General features: G+C 54.8%; 3 protein-coding genes across 3 annotated transcripts in view; all 3 read right to left on the bottom strand.

The window, feature by feature from the left end:
• Nucleotides 1-4,773, bottom strand: part of CYTH2 (cytohesin 2) — a 9,224-nt gene extending 4,451 nt beyond the window's left edge. Inside the window, exons 1-7 of the mRNA XM_010849554.1 lie at nt 4,547-4,773; nt 3,564-3,711; nt 3,399-3,465; nt 2,252-2,370; nt 912-992; nt 322-434; nt 54-202 (exon numbers count right to left, since the gene is read on the bottom strand). Coding sequence (XP_010847856.1) covers nt 54-202; nt 322-434; nt 912-992; nt 2,252-2,370; nt 3,399-3,465; nt 3,564-3,711; nt 4,547-4,565 — 696 coding nt within the window. The 5' untranslated portion in view covers nt 4,566-4,773. The remainder of the gene's footprint in view (nt 1-53; nt 203-321; nt 435-911; nt 993-2,251; nt 2,371-3,398; nt 3,466-3,563; nt 3,712-4,546) is intronic.
• Nucleotides 4,774-8,836: 4,063 nt separating this feature from the next.
• KCNJ14 (potassium inwardly-rectifying channel, subfamily J, member 14) lies at nt 8,837-12,073 on the bottom strand. Its single transcript, XM_010849553.1, has 2 exons — nt 11,366-12,073; nt 8,837-9,433 (listed from the first exon to the last, which is right to left on the bottom strand). Exons 1-2 carry the CDS (start codon nt 12,071-12,073, stop codon nt 8,837-8,839), a joined length of 1,305 nt encoding a protein of 434 aa, XP_010847855.1.
• A 5,203-nt stretch (nt 12,074-17,276) lies between these two features.
• GRWD1 (glutamate-rich WD repeat containing 1) overlaps nt 17,277-17,857 on the bottom strand; it is a 6,734-nt gene continuing 6,153 nt past the window's right edge. The window contains exon 8 of the mRNA XM_010849695.1: nt 17,277-17,404. Coding sequence (XP_010847997.1) covers nt 17,277-17,404 — 128 coding nt within the window. The remainder of the gene's footprint in view (nt 17,405-17,857) is intronic.

Genomic DNA, 17,857 nt, shown 5'->3' with positions numbered 1-17,857 from the left:
GGAGAAAGAGGGATGGAGCTGAGGGGGCCGGGGAGGGGGGAGGGGGGCCTGACCCTGAGCAGCTCCTCAGGCAAGTCCCCGCCCTCATTGATGCCCCGGTTCATGGCCACGAAGCGCTCCAGTCCCGGCTTGTCCCGGACGTTGGGGTTGTGGAGGCTGGTGTTCAGCATGATCACAGCGAAGGACAATACGTAGCACGTGTCTGCACCAGACAGTCATGGGGTGATGACTGGGGCATGCGAGCCTCCGGGACCCAGGAGCTCAAGTCCCCCCCACTCCCAGCTCCCTCCTTCCCCAGGACCCTAGGGCCTGGGCCCCTACCTGTGGACTGGAAAACCCCAGGGTTGCACAAGCAGTAGCGCTGGGCAAAGGCCTCCATCATGCGGTCGATCTTCTGGGCTTCTCCAGGGAGGCGGAAGCTCCAGAGGAACTGCCTGCGGCAGAGACGAGCCAAGGGTAGATGCCAGGACTGGCGGGGCCACCCCCCACCCGCTCTCAGTGCCCATGGGAGGAACTGGCCAATGAGGGCGCCACACCTGTGGCCAACCTGACCACTGAGAGTCGGCCAGGAGACTCTAGATGATGTATATGGAAATGCCCTTTCTTTCTACCAAGGTTGCTGCATGGAACAGATGGTTGCTTGGGGCCTCTGCTGTCATGTGGGAGGAGGGTCTGCCGTGAGCAGCACCCACCCTGTGGCGAACACAATCAAAAGCTGTCTTTCCCATTCCATTCAAGCGTCTGGATACGGCTATGCCTGAAGGAAGCTCTACTGTGGACTTTGGCAACACTCACGTGCAATCCATCCCCTAAGTTTTGGTTCTGTTTTTGCCTTCAGGAGGGGGTGATCATCACTGGTAAAGAAAGCCCCGACAGGTCCCTTCCTGCCCTTTCAATCCCATCCTTCTCACCTGAGGGCCTGCACCAGGTTGAGGTCAGTGAACTCATGCAGATCCACGAAGGCATGAAGCACTGCCAGATTCAGCTCTTCCCTGGGAGGACAGGGACAAGGTCACGGGCAGGAAGAGGCTTGGGGAGGTGGGGGTGGAGAGGAGGTGAAGTACTGGGGAGGCTGTGGCCCCTCTTCTGCACAGCAGCTACCTCTGTAGCCAAAGTTTCAGCCAAGCCCCCATCACAGGCCTGGCACGGGGGTAGGGACACTTGGAACGCTCCTGGGAAGACCATCTGCCTTAAGAACTCTGGTGTGGCTGAACTCTGTGCAGTTGGGAGAAACACAGCAAATGTGCTCTGCTGGTCATCTCTGATGAACTCCAGATTTCATGGATGCCCAGAGATGGCCTCCTATCCCCCAGAGACCCACGGAGAGTCCCGGGGCAGCCCAGATGCCCACAAAACCAGCCCCACAATGTCAGACAACCGGACTGTCCCTATGCACTCTAGATGTCCACAGGCGATCCCCAGAAAGCTAGAGATGACCCCCATGCTCCCAGAACCTCCAGTCCCCATGCCCCCCAGCTGCCCACAGATGGTCTCTGCACCACAGATATCCAGAAAGTTCCACACAACCCAGATGTCCACACAAACCCTAGGCATCTCACATGGTCCTCTGCACCTCAGATATTTCAGACGGTCTCCGCACGCCCCGGATGTGCACCAATGGTCCCCAGGTTTCCCAGACTTCACAGAAGGTCCCCATGCACCCTGGGAATCCAGATGGTCCCCACACACACCCGACATCCACAGGTCGTCTGCTTGTGTCCCAGAAGTCCATCAACTCCTAGGCACCCTAGACATCCACCGCTGGTCCTCATACACTCCTGATGTCTCATGCACCCTATGCTTGTAGGTGCATGTCCACAGACCCCGGACATCCACAAATGGCCCCCATGTTTCCAGATGTCCATGGGCCCCCCATGCTCCCCAGATATCCACTGATGATGACCCCTCCCACTTCCTGCATCACTGTCCACATCGCTCCCATGCACACCAGCTGTCTCCAATGGTTCTCACGCTCCCATACCACCCACAAATGTTCTCCACTGTCCTGACATAAACGGGTGGTGGTCCCCACATTGCCCAGATGTCCGCAAAGGTCCCATATCCTCCACATGCTCACAGATGATCCCCAGGTTCCTCAGAAGGTCCCCCACCCCAATCTCTGTGTCAGTCCATCTTGTCACAGTCCAGTTGCAAGGCTGATCTATCAGGGCCTCTCCTCAGCAAAAGCTGGGTGCAAGGGGCAGAGAGGAGATGCCCAGCAGGTGCTGGGTGCAGGGGGCGCGGTTCTCACCTCTCCCCCAGGTAGTCCCCAATGGCCGTCTTGTTCAGGCCCTCGCCCTTGTACAGGAAGCGGGCTATCTCCTCAGGTGTGTTCTGCAAAAGTTCGTTCTCCACCAGGAACTGGATCCCCTGGTGGGAAGGGCTGGGTCTCAGTGCTGGTGTGCTCAGAAAGACACCCCCAGAAACCTTAGCCTCCAAACCCACACCCATCCTCAACAGAGCAGGGCCTGAGTTTCACTTTCAGGCTCTTCCCAGGCCCCTAAACACTGCCTCTCCGGTGGCCTAGACTTTGCATCTACTGCTCCCTCTGCCTTTGCCTGGTTAATTCCAGTCCCCCTGGAGCAGGACCTGGCAAGGAACAGGAGCTCTATGAATGTCTGCTAAATGACTTTACAAACTACCATTGCTTCTGGCAAGAAAAATAAAGTGGGAAACTGTTAGAAGACATCACACGAGGAGCTGTGAGGGTCAAGACTCAGGCTGGAGGAGGGATTTCTCATGCTCTCTTGATGTCTTGAGGACCATGAACTGAGGACCCCTAACTTTGGATCCTGGTATCTGAGTCTAGGGGCTCCCTGAGGGCAAGGCAGCATCAAACCCTACACTGGGTCCTATGCATTCCCCGGCGGAGCAGCAGGCCAGAGGGAGGCCCGAGGAAATGGTGTAAAAAGAATGAATGAATGAACGAACGAACATCTTTTCTCCACCTGGTAAACACTAAGTCATCCTTCACCTGACCCAAATATCCTCCTGAGGGAAGCCCTCCTTGATGCCACCAGGCTCACTCCTCTGAGTGTCCACAGCCCAGTACCTCTCTTTCTCTCTGTCTTGGCACTTCTCTGTCCATATTCCCTACCAGACTCAATCAAGCTCCTCCTGGTGACTCAAGAGTGGCAAGAGAAATGGGTTCTAAAATATGAGCAAAAAGGAGAGGAGGACCACTCAGGCAGGAGTTCCAGCATACACAAAGATCAGGAGGCTGAAGCACTTGGTTAGTGTTCAGGGAACAAATACTGCCAATATCTGGATCCAGGGATCAGGACCAACTCTGTCCTGTCTAAGGCAGACCTTTAACCACAACACTTCTGGAACCCGGAGATGCCAGAATCCTATCTGGATGTCAGCTTGGCCGACCCCAGCCCTGTGGCCCCAAGCACCTTTTTGGGGTCCATATTGAACTTCTTCCTGCCCATTGCCATCTTCCGGTTCCGTTGCAAGGTTTTGCTGCAGGGGCAGAGAGCAGAGGGTGGAAGGTCAATGCCTGGGTATCCCTGGCCCCCGCCTGGCCCCATGACCCCTAGGCTCCCTGCCCTAGCCCTCACCTGCCCTCATTGGCCTCCAGACCCTCCACCTCGCTCATGGCTTCGCTGAGCTCCTCCCGCAGGCGCTGGATCTCCACCAGCAGCTCCTGCTTCCGCCGTCGAATGTTCTCCAGCTCCATCCGCTCCTCCGGAGTCAGGTCCGGGGGTTCTGGGGGAGGGGATCAGGGGCGGGAGATCAGTTCTGGGGACTGGGAGCCTGGACTTCTGAAATCTGGTGAAGGACAGGGCTCTTAGGTTCATGGGGAGGATGAGGATAAGAGTCCCGCCTCCGGTGAGTGGAAGAAGGGGCTGGGGGGCCTAGATTCCTCAGTCCAGGGGAGGAAGGGCTGGGAATCTAGACTCTTAGTCCTTGGGAGAGAAGGGGGCTTGGAGCCTCTACTCTTAGGTTTACAGGGGAAAGGGGGCTGGAAGCTTGACACTGCGGTTCATTACTTGCAAGGGGCCTGAGGTCTTGGTTTTCTGCCTCCATTCTTGGCGAGGTAGCTTGGGACCTGGGTGCCCGGACTCTTGGGTCCATGGAAAGTAACCATGGCAGGGGAAGCTAATGACAGCTTGCGAGAGTGAAGGAAGGGGCGGGGCATCGAAGCCCCCCGCCCCGGCCCTAGCGGAATCTCTGTGGCCCCCACGATTTCTCCCCACCCCACCGTCCCCAGAAGCCCCCCTCCCCTCTCCCGGCAGGCACTGGGCTCGCCCGGCCCCTCCAGAGGGAATGGTTCCGCCTCAGCCCCGCCTCAGCCTCGCCTCCGCCGCTCCATCCCACCCCCTCCCGCTGCCACCGGAAACAGGCTCGGCCCAAACAATGGCCTGGAACGCCCGCTCTCCTGCCCTGCCGGAAGCCCGGCCCGCGCCCCACAAAAGCGAGGCGACTATAGGGCCGAACAAGCTTCTCAAGGCGCGTCGTGGAAGGGAGGTCGTTAGCGGCGGAACGTTCAGACCGAAACGCTCCATCTGCTCCCAGCCGGCCCCGCCCCTCCCCGACTTACCATAGACACCGTCCTCCATGGCGGCTAGGAAGGCCCGCGGGGAGTCCGGGGCGGTCCCGCCGGTCGGGCCCGGATCCGCGTTGGCCCGCGGGCTCGGGTGAGCCCGCTCAAACGCCCCGGGAGCCACCGCCGCCTCCTCAGCGCCAGTCCTCAGCGCTGAAAAGACTCTCCCTTCGTCTCCCAAGCGCCCCGCCAGTAGGGACCGCCCCTCGTTTTGACACCGCCCAATCCACGGCGTGCCCTCTCTTCTGCTCCGCCTCCGAGACCGAAGGATCGCCCTCCAGGGCCAATAGGCGCACTAGAAGCCTGCGTAGCGATGTCCAGCCCAAAGTAGACGGTCTTTGGGGCCAATTGGAGTGAGAGCAGGGGCCGGGCCCCGCCTCCGAAACCAAAGGGTTCTTGGCAGGCTTGCCCTCCAATAAGAAGCCTCGAAAAGGAGTTGGATGGAGGCGGGATTAAGCAGACGCAGAGGGAGGACTACGCCTGCGCAAGGGCTCTGCGCAATAGGATACCAGGTCAACCGAGCCGGGCCTATAGTAATACGTTGCCAGGGGGCGGTACTTTGTTAGGCTTGTTGCTAGGGGGCGGGGCCACAGATCCCTGTTGTTTCCGTGAGCCACACCTCCTAGCTGGCCCGCCTGGCTTTTGACCGCAGTGGTTGCCAAGCAACCGGGAGCCGCTTTGGCTCACTTTCCTTTTGGCCCCCTTTCTCAAATGTGCTGGCCTCTCCGATCTGCAGACCCTTTCCTTACCCTCCTCCTTTGACCTCCCTCATCCACCTCAGCCTTTTCAGAGTCAAGGAGTAGTGAAAAAAAAGACTTTCTCTTTCTTCCAAATGCTGCGCTTTTTGGTCTCTGTCGTGGAGAATGGGACTATAGAGGAAGGCCAAATCCAGTGAAAGGCAGGCTGCCTTCCTGCCTCTCGCAGCCTCTCAGTTTCCTCCCTCTCTCCCCCAAACTCCTCCCTTTATGTTAGCACCCTTTCCCCGCCCAGGACAATTCACCTTTCCTCAGCATCCTTCCACCTCTGATCCCTTCTCCCTTCTCCGAGTCCTTTCCCTCCTCTCTGACTGTCTCATTTCGCGTCCCCCTCCTCTCATACTCTTGCTCTTTTTAAACTCCTCCCTCTTCTCCGACTCCTCTGGCATCTGAAGCCATTTCCCCTCCCCCGCCTCTCATTTCCATTCCTTGAAGACAAAACAGGTGCAGGGGCCTGGCTCGGAGGGAGAAACTGGGCACACTCCCATCACGGACAGGTCCCAAATTGGGTGTGAGGGTCGTGTCTGGGCCTCACTCATCGTCCCAGAGTTCGGCAGGCGGGGACAGATTCCAGGCCAGGACCTGGTTAAGCTGACAGATTAGCCACGGAGCCTCCTAATCCCCTCAATGACCTTTATGAGTGGCTCAGGCTCTGCCCTCCCTACCAGAAACGCAGGTTGTGCCAGCCCTGACCCCACTCGCTCCCCTTCCAAATAGAACCCTTTTCCTGTCCCTTCACCTCCAATTTAACACCCTTCTTCATGCTTGGGTTTCCATTGTCCCGCTGCCTACTCCAGCCACCCAGAGGTGGGGGAGCAGCCAGCTAATTAATCCCATCCGGTTATTATCTGGAGATTCTGCAGGATAAAGGGAGGTGGGGAAACAGGAAGAGGGGGAAGTGGGTTTATGCAGCACTGGGACAGGCTGATGGGCAATGACAGTGCCTGCCCTTAATCCTGGCACACAGGGGTGGGAACATGTCCTCCTTGGCACTGACTCCTTCTGCGACAGGCTTCCACCTGCTGGGCACTTAGGTAGATAGCAGCACGGGCAGAGGCCAGATTCAAGGACCCATATGTACCCCAGACAGGAGAAGGCAATGGCACCCCACTCCTGTACTCTTGCCTGGAAAATCCATGGACGGAGGAGCCTGGTGGGCTGCATGCAGTCCATGGGGTCACTAAGAGTCGGACACGACTGAGCAACTTCACTTTCATTTTTCTCTTTCATGCATTGGAGAAGGAAATGGCAACCCACTCCAGTGTTCTTGCCTGGAGAATCCCAGGGACAGCGGAGCCTGATGGGCTGCCGTCTATGGGGTTGCACAGAGTCGGACACGACTGAAGCAACTTAGCAGCATGTACCCCAGAAGCATACTCCCAGACACACCACTGGGGTTCCCAATAATTTGACCTGGGGGACAAGCCTCCCTAAAGACATACATTCCCCTGACATTCAGAGGTAACTCCTCCTTCCCCTGCTCCTCCAAGCTGGGCCAGAAAGGAGGTGATTCTGGCCCTTAGCCACAACCCATATTCTCCCTCGCCTGCCCTGTCATGCAGGCATCCAAGTTCAGACCCAGCTTCTGAGAGTATCTGCTATCCCTGTTGCCCCTAGAAGGCCAGGCATTCCAGCATCTGGTGGGGGTGGTGGACTGGGTATCTCCAAGACCCCCATTCTACCCTCAGTGAAGAATAATGCTAGTGGAAAGGCCCTTGGACAACTTCAAGTTCCAATGCCGTTTTTACGGATGGGAAAACTGAGGTGAGGGCTTCCCTGTGGTGCTAGTGGTAAAGAACCCACCTGCCAGTGCAGGAGATGTGAGAGAAGGGGGTTCAATCCCCGGGTCAGGAAGATCCCCTGGAGGAGGGCATGCAACCTACTCCAGTATTCTTGGCTGGAGAATCCCATGGACAGAGGAGAGTGGAGGGCTACAGTCCATAGGGTCGCAAAGAGTCAGATAGTCCTTGCAGACTGAAGTGACTTGCACAGCACAGCACAAACTGAGGTGAGGAGAGAGGGGGTGATTTGCTCAAAGCCACACACTCAGTTGGGGCAGAGTTGGGATTCAGAGAAGAACTTTCTGGATCCTTATGAAGGACTCCATTCCACTTCCTCAAGCACAGTTTCTAACCCTACTGTAGGAACCACAGGAAAAAAAAATAGATAGATATCTTTATTCATATTATATATATATATAATACATTTATGTATAACATCTTTAAGAAATAGAGACACATCACTAGATGGAAGATTCCAGAGCACTGTAGACTCAGCAGCCTTGGGCCTCTCCCTTCCCTTACCCAATATCCAGCCCTGTTACCCACAGGATCTCGTCTGGGCCCTCACCTTCTAGGTCAGCCCAGCAATGCTGCTGGTCAAGTCCCAAGTCCACCTCCTCGAACAGCCACGTTCCAGGAGTTGATTAGAGCTTCCAGATTGACAACAGACAACTCTGGGTCCCTGGAGCCTTGACTCCTTTTGGCATCACAGAACCACAAAGAAGTCATCTATCCTCATCAATATTCTCCACTCCACTGGGCAAGCTGGAACCAGCAAATCTGACGTCATCACTGCCAATCCTTCCCTGACTGTGATCAGTCTAGAGTCACAGAATCTTGATTCCTTTGGATATTCTAGAATGGCACTTAAAAAAAGACACAAAGCTTGATGATCATGGAGAAGCCTTGCATCTCTCTTTGGTTCGATGTTCTACCACCAGTGGGTCTGGAGTTGTCGCCTATCAAGAACCCCCGGGCTGTCACTTTAGTCCTTGTAGACCTACAGGCTCTCCACTGTTTTGTGCATTCTAGAGACATAACTCGTTAGTTTCTGGAATAGTCCAACTCTCAGGTCAAAGCTGCTCTAGAACCCCCAGTGCTGGCCTCTGTAGCCAATCTGGATTCACAGAATCTCAACTCTGGGGTTTTCTGGAGCCACAGTCTTTCCTTGACTTACAATCAACAGTCTTTGTCATTGGTCAATCAGTATAGTCTTAAACTCTTGAGAGCATCCCATAACTTCCCCTCCTTAGGTCACCTAGAAAAAGTGATTTGCTATGGAGTCAACTGAGTCGAGAAGCAACAGTCCCTTGAATCTAAAGTCAGTTCAGGCCAATGAATTCTGGATCTCTGTTGCTACTTGAGAACAGCTGACTTCTTCCCCTGGAGGCAGTCTATACCTCATTTCATGATCCTGCTTAACAAACCAAACCAGCCATCTAGAGGAATCTAGAATTACCAGTCCTCGCCTCTTGAGGGGTCCAGAATTCTGGGTCCCTTATCTCTAGCGAGACTCAGGAATTGGAATGACAAGTGGGTCTCAGGAGGGAGCACAGAATTCAGAGGAATTAAGGTCCCTCCAGTATGTTCATGATGGGTCCACTAGGCATGGCAGAACATCACCAGCTAATAATTTACTCAGCAGGCCTGTTGGTCTTAGGAAACACCTGCCTCTACCCCAGGAGAGGGCCCAAACTCTCCATCTTGCTACCTCTGGAAAAGGGGTGCAAATAAGGGGATGCCAGCTTGCGTCACGGGGGCAAGGTTAGCGCCAGGGTTGGTGTGAGAACTTGGGGGCTGGCAGCCTTGTTCTCTGCCTCTGCCGCATCCCCCTCCGTGGCCTCCTCTTCCTCATCTTCTTCCTGGCAGCAGCTCAGAGCAAGTTCGTTCTCATAGCAGAATGCTGCCAGAGAGCTGGGGAAGCCAGACTTGGGGCTCTGGGAGGCACGCTCTGCCCGTTCATCCAGCTCCTTGGCGCTACAGACAGGTGTCCCTGGGACCTCATAAGTGCGATGGAAGTGGCGATAGTCGACCTCGTACTGAGAGCCACGCTGGAAGAGGACTGGCTCGAAACGATGGCCCCAGAGCAGCTCACCAGGGAGGTAGGAAGAGCGACACTGTGTGGTCATAGCTGTGGCCTCGACCATGCCCTCGAGAATGACCACCAGCTCAAAGTCAGCCCGGGCCAGCTCAGCCCGTCCTAGTTCGTACAGAGGACTGGCGGAGTCAATCTCATGCACGATGGTGATGGGAGACACAAGGAAGATGCGATCAGTGCCACCATCAAAGCCCACGTCCACATCCTGGTGGTCCAGAGGTATGTACTCACCCTCCGGGGTCACTCGAGGCTGCAGCAAAAGGCGGGTGGCCAAAGACAGCAGGGAGCAGAGAGATGAATGCAGATAGAGGTAGCGAGAGGAGGGGATAGACGTGCAGAAGAAGAGGAGGGCAGAGACCAGTAGGGGTAGGGGTACAGAGAGAACACAGACCCAGAGAGAGAGGGATGGTGATGCAGAAGGAGGAGGACACAGACCCAGAGAGAGGGAGATGGTGGTCCAGGAAGGTGAGGACGGAAGCCCAGAGGAAGGGGGGCGGGGGGTAGACAGACACTCAGAGAGGGTTTGGGGAAGGAAATCGGAGAAAGCCAGGGGAGAGAAAAAGATAGTGACAGAGTGACATTGGCACAGAGCCACAGAAATCAGCAAGACAGAAACAGTTAAAGAGACAACAGATGATAAGAATCACATCCGAAAGCAATTGGAGAAGGAGGAGAGGGATAGAAAAATGGCTTTCATTATATGGCCAGAGAAAGATAAACCAGGATGACAATCTAAGTCCAACAGAAGCTATGCTTATGTTCTGCCTGTTTTACCGTTGCCTCAGTCTAGTCCCTGGGATATTCTCTCGCCCACTCCTCAACCCAACTACCTCCATCCCCTTGTGTGTCTGTATATTTCTGTGGGGTGGAAGCCTAACCCCACACCAGATATCGGCAGTTTCACCACACCTACCCATTGGTTCCATACCCACCTACCAAGTCCTGTCAATGCCCCCACAGACTTCTGGGAGAGACAGTGTCCCTCCTGGTCATGAATCTCTGGATTTCAGTCAAGCAGGAGAAGTGGAGAATGGGGCTCCATTCTCTTGCCAATATCTACGTGAATCCTTAGAGGCTGCTGGGAGTTGTAGTTCCCACCACAACCCTGTCCTCTTCTCATCCAAGTCCAGCCCCAACCCTGCGTTCAACTTAAGGGTTGAACTTTACTGGGGCAGGAGCTGCTACTACCCCAGAATTTGTTTGGGCAGTTTGACTACAATTCTAGAAACACTAAGGCTCTTTTATTAGGGTGCCAGAGGGAGCCATTGCCCCAGGGGCCAATGGGAATTGTAGTTTTGTTTTTGTTTTTTGCTGAGAAATGGCAACCCACTCCAGTGTTCTTGCCTGGAGAATCCCAGGGACGGGGGAGCCTGGTGGGCTGCCGTCTCTGGGGTCACACGGAGTCGGACACGACTGAAGCGACTTAGCAGCAGAGACGCTAACATTAGAGTTTCCCAACCCCCTGCCCTGTACTTCTCTGAGCAGGAGGCTGGTGGGAAAGTCTGGGCCCCTGAGGTGGAAAATGAAGGCTCCCACAAATGCTGCAGGACCACACACCCAGAGGCCACAGAGAATTGTCTTCCCTGGCTCTGCAGGTGTGAGTAGCACCCCATCCTCAGGCCTGCATCTCCCACAAGCCCGTAGGAGCCTGACCTCCGTCACAGTCCCCTCTCTTTACAACACTGGCTGGGGATCGTAAACCTGAGCCGTGGTTTACATCACCAGCAAAACGACAACTCCTCTTCAGACCAACCTGTGTGGGCGCTTTCTCTGCCCCCAGAGCCTTTTGGGAATTGTCGTTTAGAGTCTTTACCGATCAGAAGTGGCCCTCGCAGGCCTGCATTTCCCACAATTCCACGGGGGCAGGGCAAGTCCCAGGGGACTCTTTAAGTCTCAAAATCTGGTCTCAGGTCTAGGCTTCCAGGAAGAAATGATCAGAGACCTTTCTCTTGGGTTTACACTTCCCACAGAGCTTTGGGAACCATCCTCAGCCCTCAAGGAGAGGCAGAAGGTGTCCTGCCCGAGAGACTGCTGGGAATTGTAGTCCAAGTCCCTTCCAGGCTCCACGCACACTTGCTCCGTAGACCTACAACTCCCACCATTCCCCGCGGCTCCCACTCCCAGACCTCGCGGAGGGGCCCGCCCACCAGGGGGCGTGGCCTGCCTCGGGGCCGACTCGCACCTGCAGTAGCTGGGCCCGCACGTGGGCCTCAACGAGATGACTGCGGCGCAGATTGCCGACGCGCCACGTGAGGCAGAGGCGGCGGTCACGCAGCGCCACGACGGCGTTCTCGCTGAAGACCAGCGTCTCGTTGCGCTTCTTGGGCTTGGCCATCTTGGCCATGACGGCGCCCACGACGAAGGCGTCTAGCACGCAGCCGGCGATGCACTGGAGCACCACGGCGGCCACGGCGGCCGGGCACTCCTCGGTGACGCTGCGCACGCCGTAGCCGATGGACGTCTGCGTCTCCAGCGCGAAGAGGAAGGCGGCCAGGAAGCTGGCCACCTGCGAGAAGCAGGGTGCGGGCGGCGGCGGGGCAGTCAGGTCGCCGTGCAGGGAGGCGATGAGCCAGAAGGCCAGGCCGAAGAGCAGCCAGGAAGCGAGGAAGGAGCAGGAGAAGAGCAGGCACATCCAGCGCCAGCGCACGTCCACGCACGTGGTGAACAGGTCGCTCAGGTAGCGCGCGCCCTGGCCGCCCAGGTTCACGAAGCGCACGTTGCAGTGCCCGTCCTTCTTGACGAAGCGCCCGCGGCGCCGCCCCACCGGCGACTGCGCTGGCGCCCACCCGTTGTGGCACAGCCCCGGCCCCGCTTCCTCCTCATCGCCCGCCCTGTCGTCTCCAGACTCCAGGGCGCCGCTGAGGCGGCGCAGGGCCCTGGCCAGGCCCATTGGGCGGGGACACCCCCTCCACTTGGCCTAGCAGGGGGCGGGCGCCCCGAACCTGCGGGGACAAGAAACGGGCAGCCACGTCAAGAGTGCCAGGAATGGGGGCGGGGTGGGGCTCACAGGCCAGGCATACTTCCTGGGCCTTAGTGGCCTCACCTGGCAAATGGGCGGAAGATCAGAACAGAATCGACAACACTGATGGTAATACTATAGGAAACATTTGTGTAGCAACAACAACAACAACACAACTATAGTGGTGGCAGTACTGTGTTACAACAAGCACTTCAGTTATTAGAGCCAGTGTTGTGAGCACTTCACATGAATTTAGATATTTGAACCTCCAGCAGCATAAACATCATCGCCGTTTTACAGACGAGGAAACAGGTACAGAACATTTAACTTGCCCAAGGTCATGGCTGAATAAGCTGGGGTTTGAGTGCTAGCAGCCCAGATCCAGAGTCCAGACTCATAAAATAAAAGACTAAGCAGTCACAAAGAAAACAGACTTAGAGTCACCAAAAGGGAAAGGAGTGGAGATGGGGTGAGGGTTGGGGAGTGGATAAAATTGGAGTTTGGGATTAACAGATACATACTACTATATATAAAAGAGATAAACAACAAGGACCTACTGTATAGCACAGGGAACTGTATTCAGTATCTTGTAATAACCTATAATGGAAAAGAATCAGAAAAAGTATACACATATAACTGAACCACTTTGCTGTACACCTGAAACTAACACAATATTGTGAGTCAACTATAATGCAATAAAAATTTTAAAAAAGACTGAATGGTAACTGCTGATCTGTATGGAGTCAGCTTGGAGAGATGAGCCGGAGCTCTAAGGTCACCTATAGGTCAGGAGGCACAAACGACAAAAGGAAAAAAAGACGACAGACAACTTGAACTTCATCAGAATGAAAAACTCTTGTGCTTCCAAGGACCCTAAGATGAAAGTGAAAAGACCGTCTGCTAATGGGAAAAAAAATTTGCAAATCATATCTAAAAAATTTGTATCCACAACATATAAAGAGGCCTTATAACTCAATAAGAAAAAGACAACCCAATTTTAAAATGGGCAAAGGATCTGAGTAGACATTTCTCCAAAAAGATATAGTTGACCCTTGAACAATATGGGTTTGAACTGCATGGTTCCACTTATACGCAGATTTTTAAAAATAAATCGTAGAGTCGTACTACATGTTCCGTGGTCAGTTGAATCCTTGGATTGGATTCAGAACCATGGATATAGAGGATCAACTCTAGTTTATACTCAGGGATTTTCCTGGTGGTCCAGTTGAAAATCTGCATTGCAGTGCAGGTGACCCGCTTCCATCCCTGGTCAGGGAACTAAGATCTCCCATGATGCAGAGCAACAAGCATAAGCACCACAACTAGGGAGGCCTTGCGCCACGAGGAGAGATCTTGGATGACACAACTGAGACCCAATGCAGCAAATAAAAGAAATAAATAATAACGTTATACTTGGAATTTTGACTGTGGAGAGAGTTGGCACCCCCAACCCCCATGTTGTTCAAGGGTCAACTGTACAAATAGTCAATAAACATAGGAAAAGATAATTGACATCATTATGCCATCCGGGAAATGCAAATCAAAACCAAAATGAGTTACCACTTCATACTCACTTAGGATGGCTATAAGAACAAGAAAAAACAAAACAGAAAAGTGTTACCAAGGATGTGGAGAAACTGGCACCTTCCTATTGTTACTGGTGGAATGTAAAATTGCACAGCTGGTGTGGAAAATGGTCTGGCAGTTCCTTAAATGGAGAGTTACAATTCCACACACAAGTATCTACCCAAGGGCATTAAAAACAAGTGTCCACACATTGTACACAGATATTCACAGCCGCATTATTCACAACAGCCAAAAGATGGAAGCAGCCCAAATATCCATCAATTGATGAATGAATGAATAAAATGTGGTCTGTCCACACAATAGACTACTACCCAGTAACTAAAAGACAAAAAAGTGATAGATGTTACAATGTGGATGAACCCTGAAAACACCATGTGAAGTGAAAGAAGCTAGTCACTAAAGACCATATATTGTATGCTACTATTGCTAAGTCGCTTCAGTCGTGTCCGACTCTGTGAGACCCCATAGACAGCAGCCCACCAGGCTCCACCGTCCCTGGGATTCTCCAGGCAAGAACACTGGAGTGGGTTGCCATTTCCTTCTCCAACGCATGAAAGTGATAAATGAAAGTGAAGTCGCTCAGTTGTGTCTGACTCTCAGCGACCCCTATTTCCACTTAAATGAAATACCCAGCACGGGCAAATCTGTTAAGCTGAGAAATTAGACTAGTGGTGTACGGGACTGGAGAGATGGGGCAATTGGGAAGCAATAGCCAGAGGAATGGGATTTCTTATTGGGGTGATGACAATGTTCTAAAATAGATAGCAATGATGGGTACACACCACGCAGCACGCTGCAGTCCATGGGGTCTCAAAGAGTTGGACACGACTTGGCAACTGAATAACATGGTCACACAACTCTGAATATACTAAAAACCACCCAATCGTACACTTTAATGTGTGAATTGTATGGTATGTGGATTACACTTCAATGAAACTGTTATGAAAAACAAGCACAATAAAACCCAGGCTCAGCCCTGACTTTCAGATCATGGGGAAACCTTTCTAAACCTGTTTCCTCAGCTGTAAAATGGGGATGTTGGATTTTATCAAGGTCAGGATCAAGTTATATAGACCCAGGTTCCCATCCTGGCTCAGTTGCTGACCCAGTATGTGCCCTGGGACCACCTGCTTCAATTTTGGGAGCCTGAGGTTGCTCATCTGTGGAATGGGGATTTAAAAAAAAAAAAATCCTTAAAAAGGAATCCAGAAGAAAGAACTTGGGCTTTTGAATCAGGCAGTTCTAGGCTGAATCCCAGCTCAGGCACTTACAAGCTATATGAATGGTGGCAAGTCACATTTCTTCCTGAGCTTCAGTTCCCTTATCTGAGAAATGTGAGGGAATCTTAGCTGAACCAGGGGGACGCAGAGGAGGGAACGGGCCCGCCTGGACCTGTAGACCGCATTGCCCTCCAGCAGCTGCACCACATTTGGCCCTGTGGTGTTGGGACTTCAGGGACCTGTCTGGGCTAGGGGTTAAACGTTTTGCATCCCAGTTCCATCAACACCTACCAAGCACCTAGGTACAATGAACTCCCTGTGCCAGGCTCTAGGGTGCTAATGGGCCTCCTGACAAGGATCTCTACTTGTCTTTGCCTGGTTGCTGGGGGCACTTTCTCCATGAAGAATGAGTTGTTAGTTGCTGTCAAGTTCAACACTGACATGTACCTACTCCCCTGCCCCGCTGCTCTGCACTGCTGTCTGTGACCACCCAGTCTCCACCCCCAACATGGGCATTTCTTAGGCCCACTCTACACAGGCAAAGCTGAGGCTCCAGTCAGCAGACCTGGTTGTGTGCACAGCCCACGATGTGCCCCAACTCTTTTTACACCCTCAACTTTCTGGGCATTAGAGACTGTTCTTCCAAGCAGCGGCAACTGAGGCTGTCGAAGGGGGCAGGTCTGAGGTTAGAATACAGGCAAATGTTACCATTTGCAGCCCCCTCTTGCTCAGAGTCCTCACTACCCACTAGTCCCCTTTCAGAGGCCACCTGATGACATGATGCAGGAGGGGGGTGATGGGTGGGGGCCTCCTCACACCCACACCGATGGGTGTTGGGATTCTGCTTCTGATGGGAAAGCAAACGGAGGCACTGAGGTTCGTCTCCTGTCCCAGCTCTCTCAGTCAAGAAACGGCAGACCCTGGACTCCCATCCAGCCTTCCTGGTGCCCAAGCCTGAGCGCCAGACTGGACCACAGACCACCTCACCACTCGCCCTTGTTTCCTGAGCACCTTGGTCCCCAGCCTTGCCAAGCTCCCAGAATTCTGCAGCCCACCCTCTGGGCTCACCTTGGCTGCTCAGGATGCTGGGAGGTCAAGATCATCACCCCGCTTCACAGGTTGGGGAGCGGACTCAGAGATCCGGCCAGAGCCATGAAGTGCTGGGGGTGGGCTGCCAGTTTGAGTCCTGAGCCTTTCCAACCCAGGATCTCGTTTCCCTAAATCCTCCCGTTGTTACCCTCAGCCCTGAGAGACAGACGTGATCTTGTCCATTTCAAGAGGCAGGCTGGGGGTGGGGGTGGGGACGCCTTTCACCTCTGCGGGGTCCCGTCAGCGTCCAGCATGGCCCTGAGAGCTGGGATGGGGTTCTGCCTCGGGGCCCACGCACCTCCCATCACCGACAGCAGGATCCGAGGGAAGCGGATCCAGAGCCTCAAGCCCTCCCCCCCGCCTCTTCCTGACCTGGGAGAGCAGCTTAATGTTTCCATATAAAGGCGACATGGGGCTTAAGGTGCGTCAACTTCGTTTCAAAGTCACTGTCTAATCTGGGGCTGAGAAGCCCCGCCCAGGGGCTGCCCCCCTGCCCCCCGCCATAGAAGCATTTTCACATGCTCCGTGAGACCCTGGCTGTTCCCCCCAAGACCCTCCCCCCACTCCCCAGTGGGGCCTGAGCAACAGCAGGTTGGAGGGCAGAAACTGCCAGGAGGGGGTGTAGCGTGAAGACTGCAGACAGACCAGAGTACAGAGGGTAAGAGATGCGCAGGGAGAGGCTGTCCTGAGGAAAGGACAGAGGACCTCCCCACCGCCACAGGCACCCAAGAGGACAGAATGGGAGACAGAAAAGAGGCAGGCGGAACTAGGAGCAACCGGGCAAAGACAAGCAGAGATCCCATCTTAGGAAAAGGAGAGACGGACCAGATGGGAGATGAAGATGGGACAAGAAGAGACGCAGGATGAGGGTGGGGGGCAGGCAGTGAAAATAAGGCCGAAAATGGAGATGGGCTGAGCTGGGGGCACCAGATCTGGGGGATGAGGACCCGGGAGGATAGGGTAGGGGCGCTGGGGCAGACGTCTGAGCGAGGAAGATGGTGCGGGGAGGCGGGGGCCAGCTCTCAAAGCCAGGACCCCTGCCCAGGGTGTCTGCGTGGAGGCACATACCTGGTGGGGCAGCCCACCCCCATGCCCTCTGCTGGGGGCTCCTCTGCTCGGGCCAAGGAAAGGCCTCTGTGGGTGCTGCGGTGCTGCGGCCCGTCCCGGGCCCCCGACCTCTGTGCTCACGGGCGGATCAGAGTCCTAGCCCAAGAGGGGGGGCAGGGGGTGGGGCCAGCTCAGAGCCGCAGAGGGGGAGCCAGGGAGGATGGCCAGGCAGGACGGCTGGGCTGCGGCCCAAGCAGGCTGGAGAGGAGACAGCGGTGGCGGAGGAGAGACACGGGGGGAGGTGGCGCGGAGACAGAGCCTGGGGGCCAGGAGATGCGGAAAGATGGGGACACAGTCGAGGGAACAAAGAAATGGGGAGAAAGTGATGACGAGGGCAGGGGCGGAAGGATGAGAGACAGGGGCTCCCTGGTTCCCCCTGAGATGAAGTCTCAGCACGCGGGGGCACACATGAGATGACTCTTCCCCACCAAGAGACCTGGGGTGCATTCCAGATGGAATAAAATTTAGGAGAGGCAGAACCAGAGAGCGCCAACGGGCTGAGGGCTGGACCCAGCAGTCCAAGGACAGCCAGGTGCCAAACCCTCCCTCCTCCTCGTTTCCTCATGAGACTGCCGCCAGAAGGACCAGCCTCCACAATTCAGGCTCCATTCTGGTTCTTTATTGCCCCTCAAGAGCTCCTGAATTCCCCCCTGCACAATGCCTGTCTCTGGGAGGAGGGGAGAAGGCTCCACCCAGTCAAACCCAGCTGGCA

This window comes from Bison bison, unplaced genomic scaffold (assembly GCF_000754665.1).
Source record: "Bison bison bison isolate TAMUID 2011002044 unplaced genomic scaffold, Bison_UMD1.0 scf7180017864285, whole genome shotgun sequence".
In the NCBI taxonomy this organism is placed as follows: domain Eukaryota; kingdom Metazoa; phylum Chordata; class Mammalia; order Artiodactyla; family Bovidae; genus Bison; species Bison bison.
Note: the sequence above shows the minus strand (reverse complement) of the source record. Positions and strands in the feature narration are given on the sequence as shown.

Excerpts from the sequence above, each read along its gene's own strand:
- KCNJ14 (XM_010849553.1), bottom strand. The coding sequence starts at position 12,073 with ATGGGCCTGGCCAGGGCCCTGCGCCGCCTCAGCGGCGCCCTGGAGTCT. Across the intron at positions 9,434-11,365 it reads TGCGGGCCCAGCTACTGCAG|CCTCGAGTGACCCCGGAGGG; the intron begins GTGCGAGTCGGC and ends CTTTTGCTGCAG.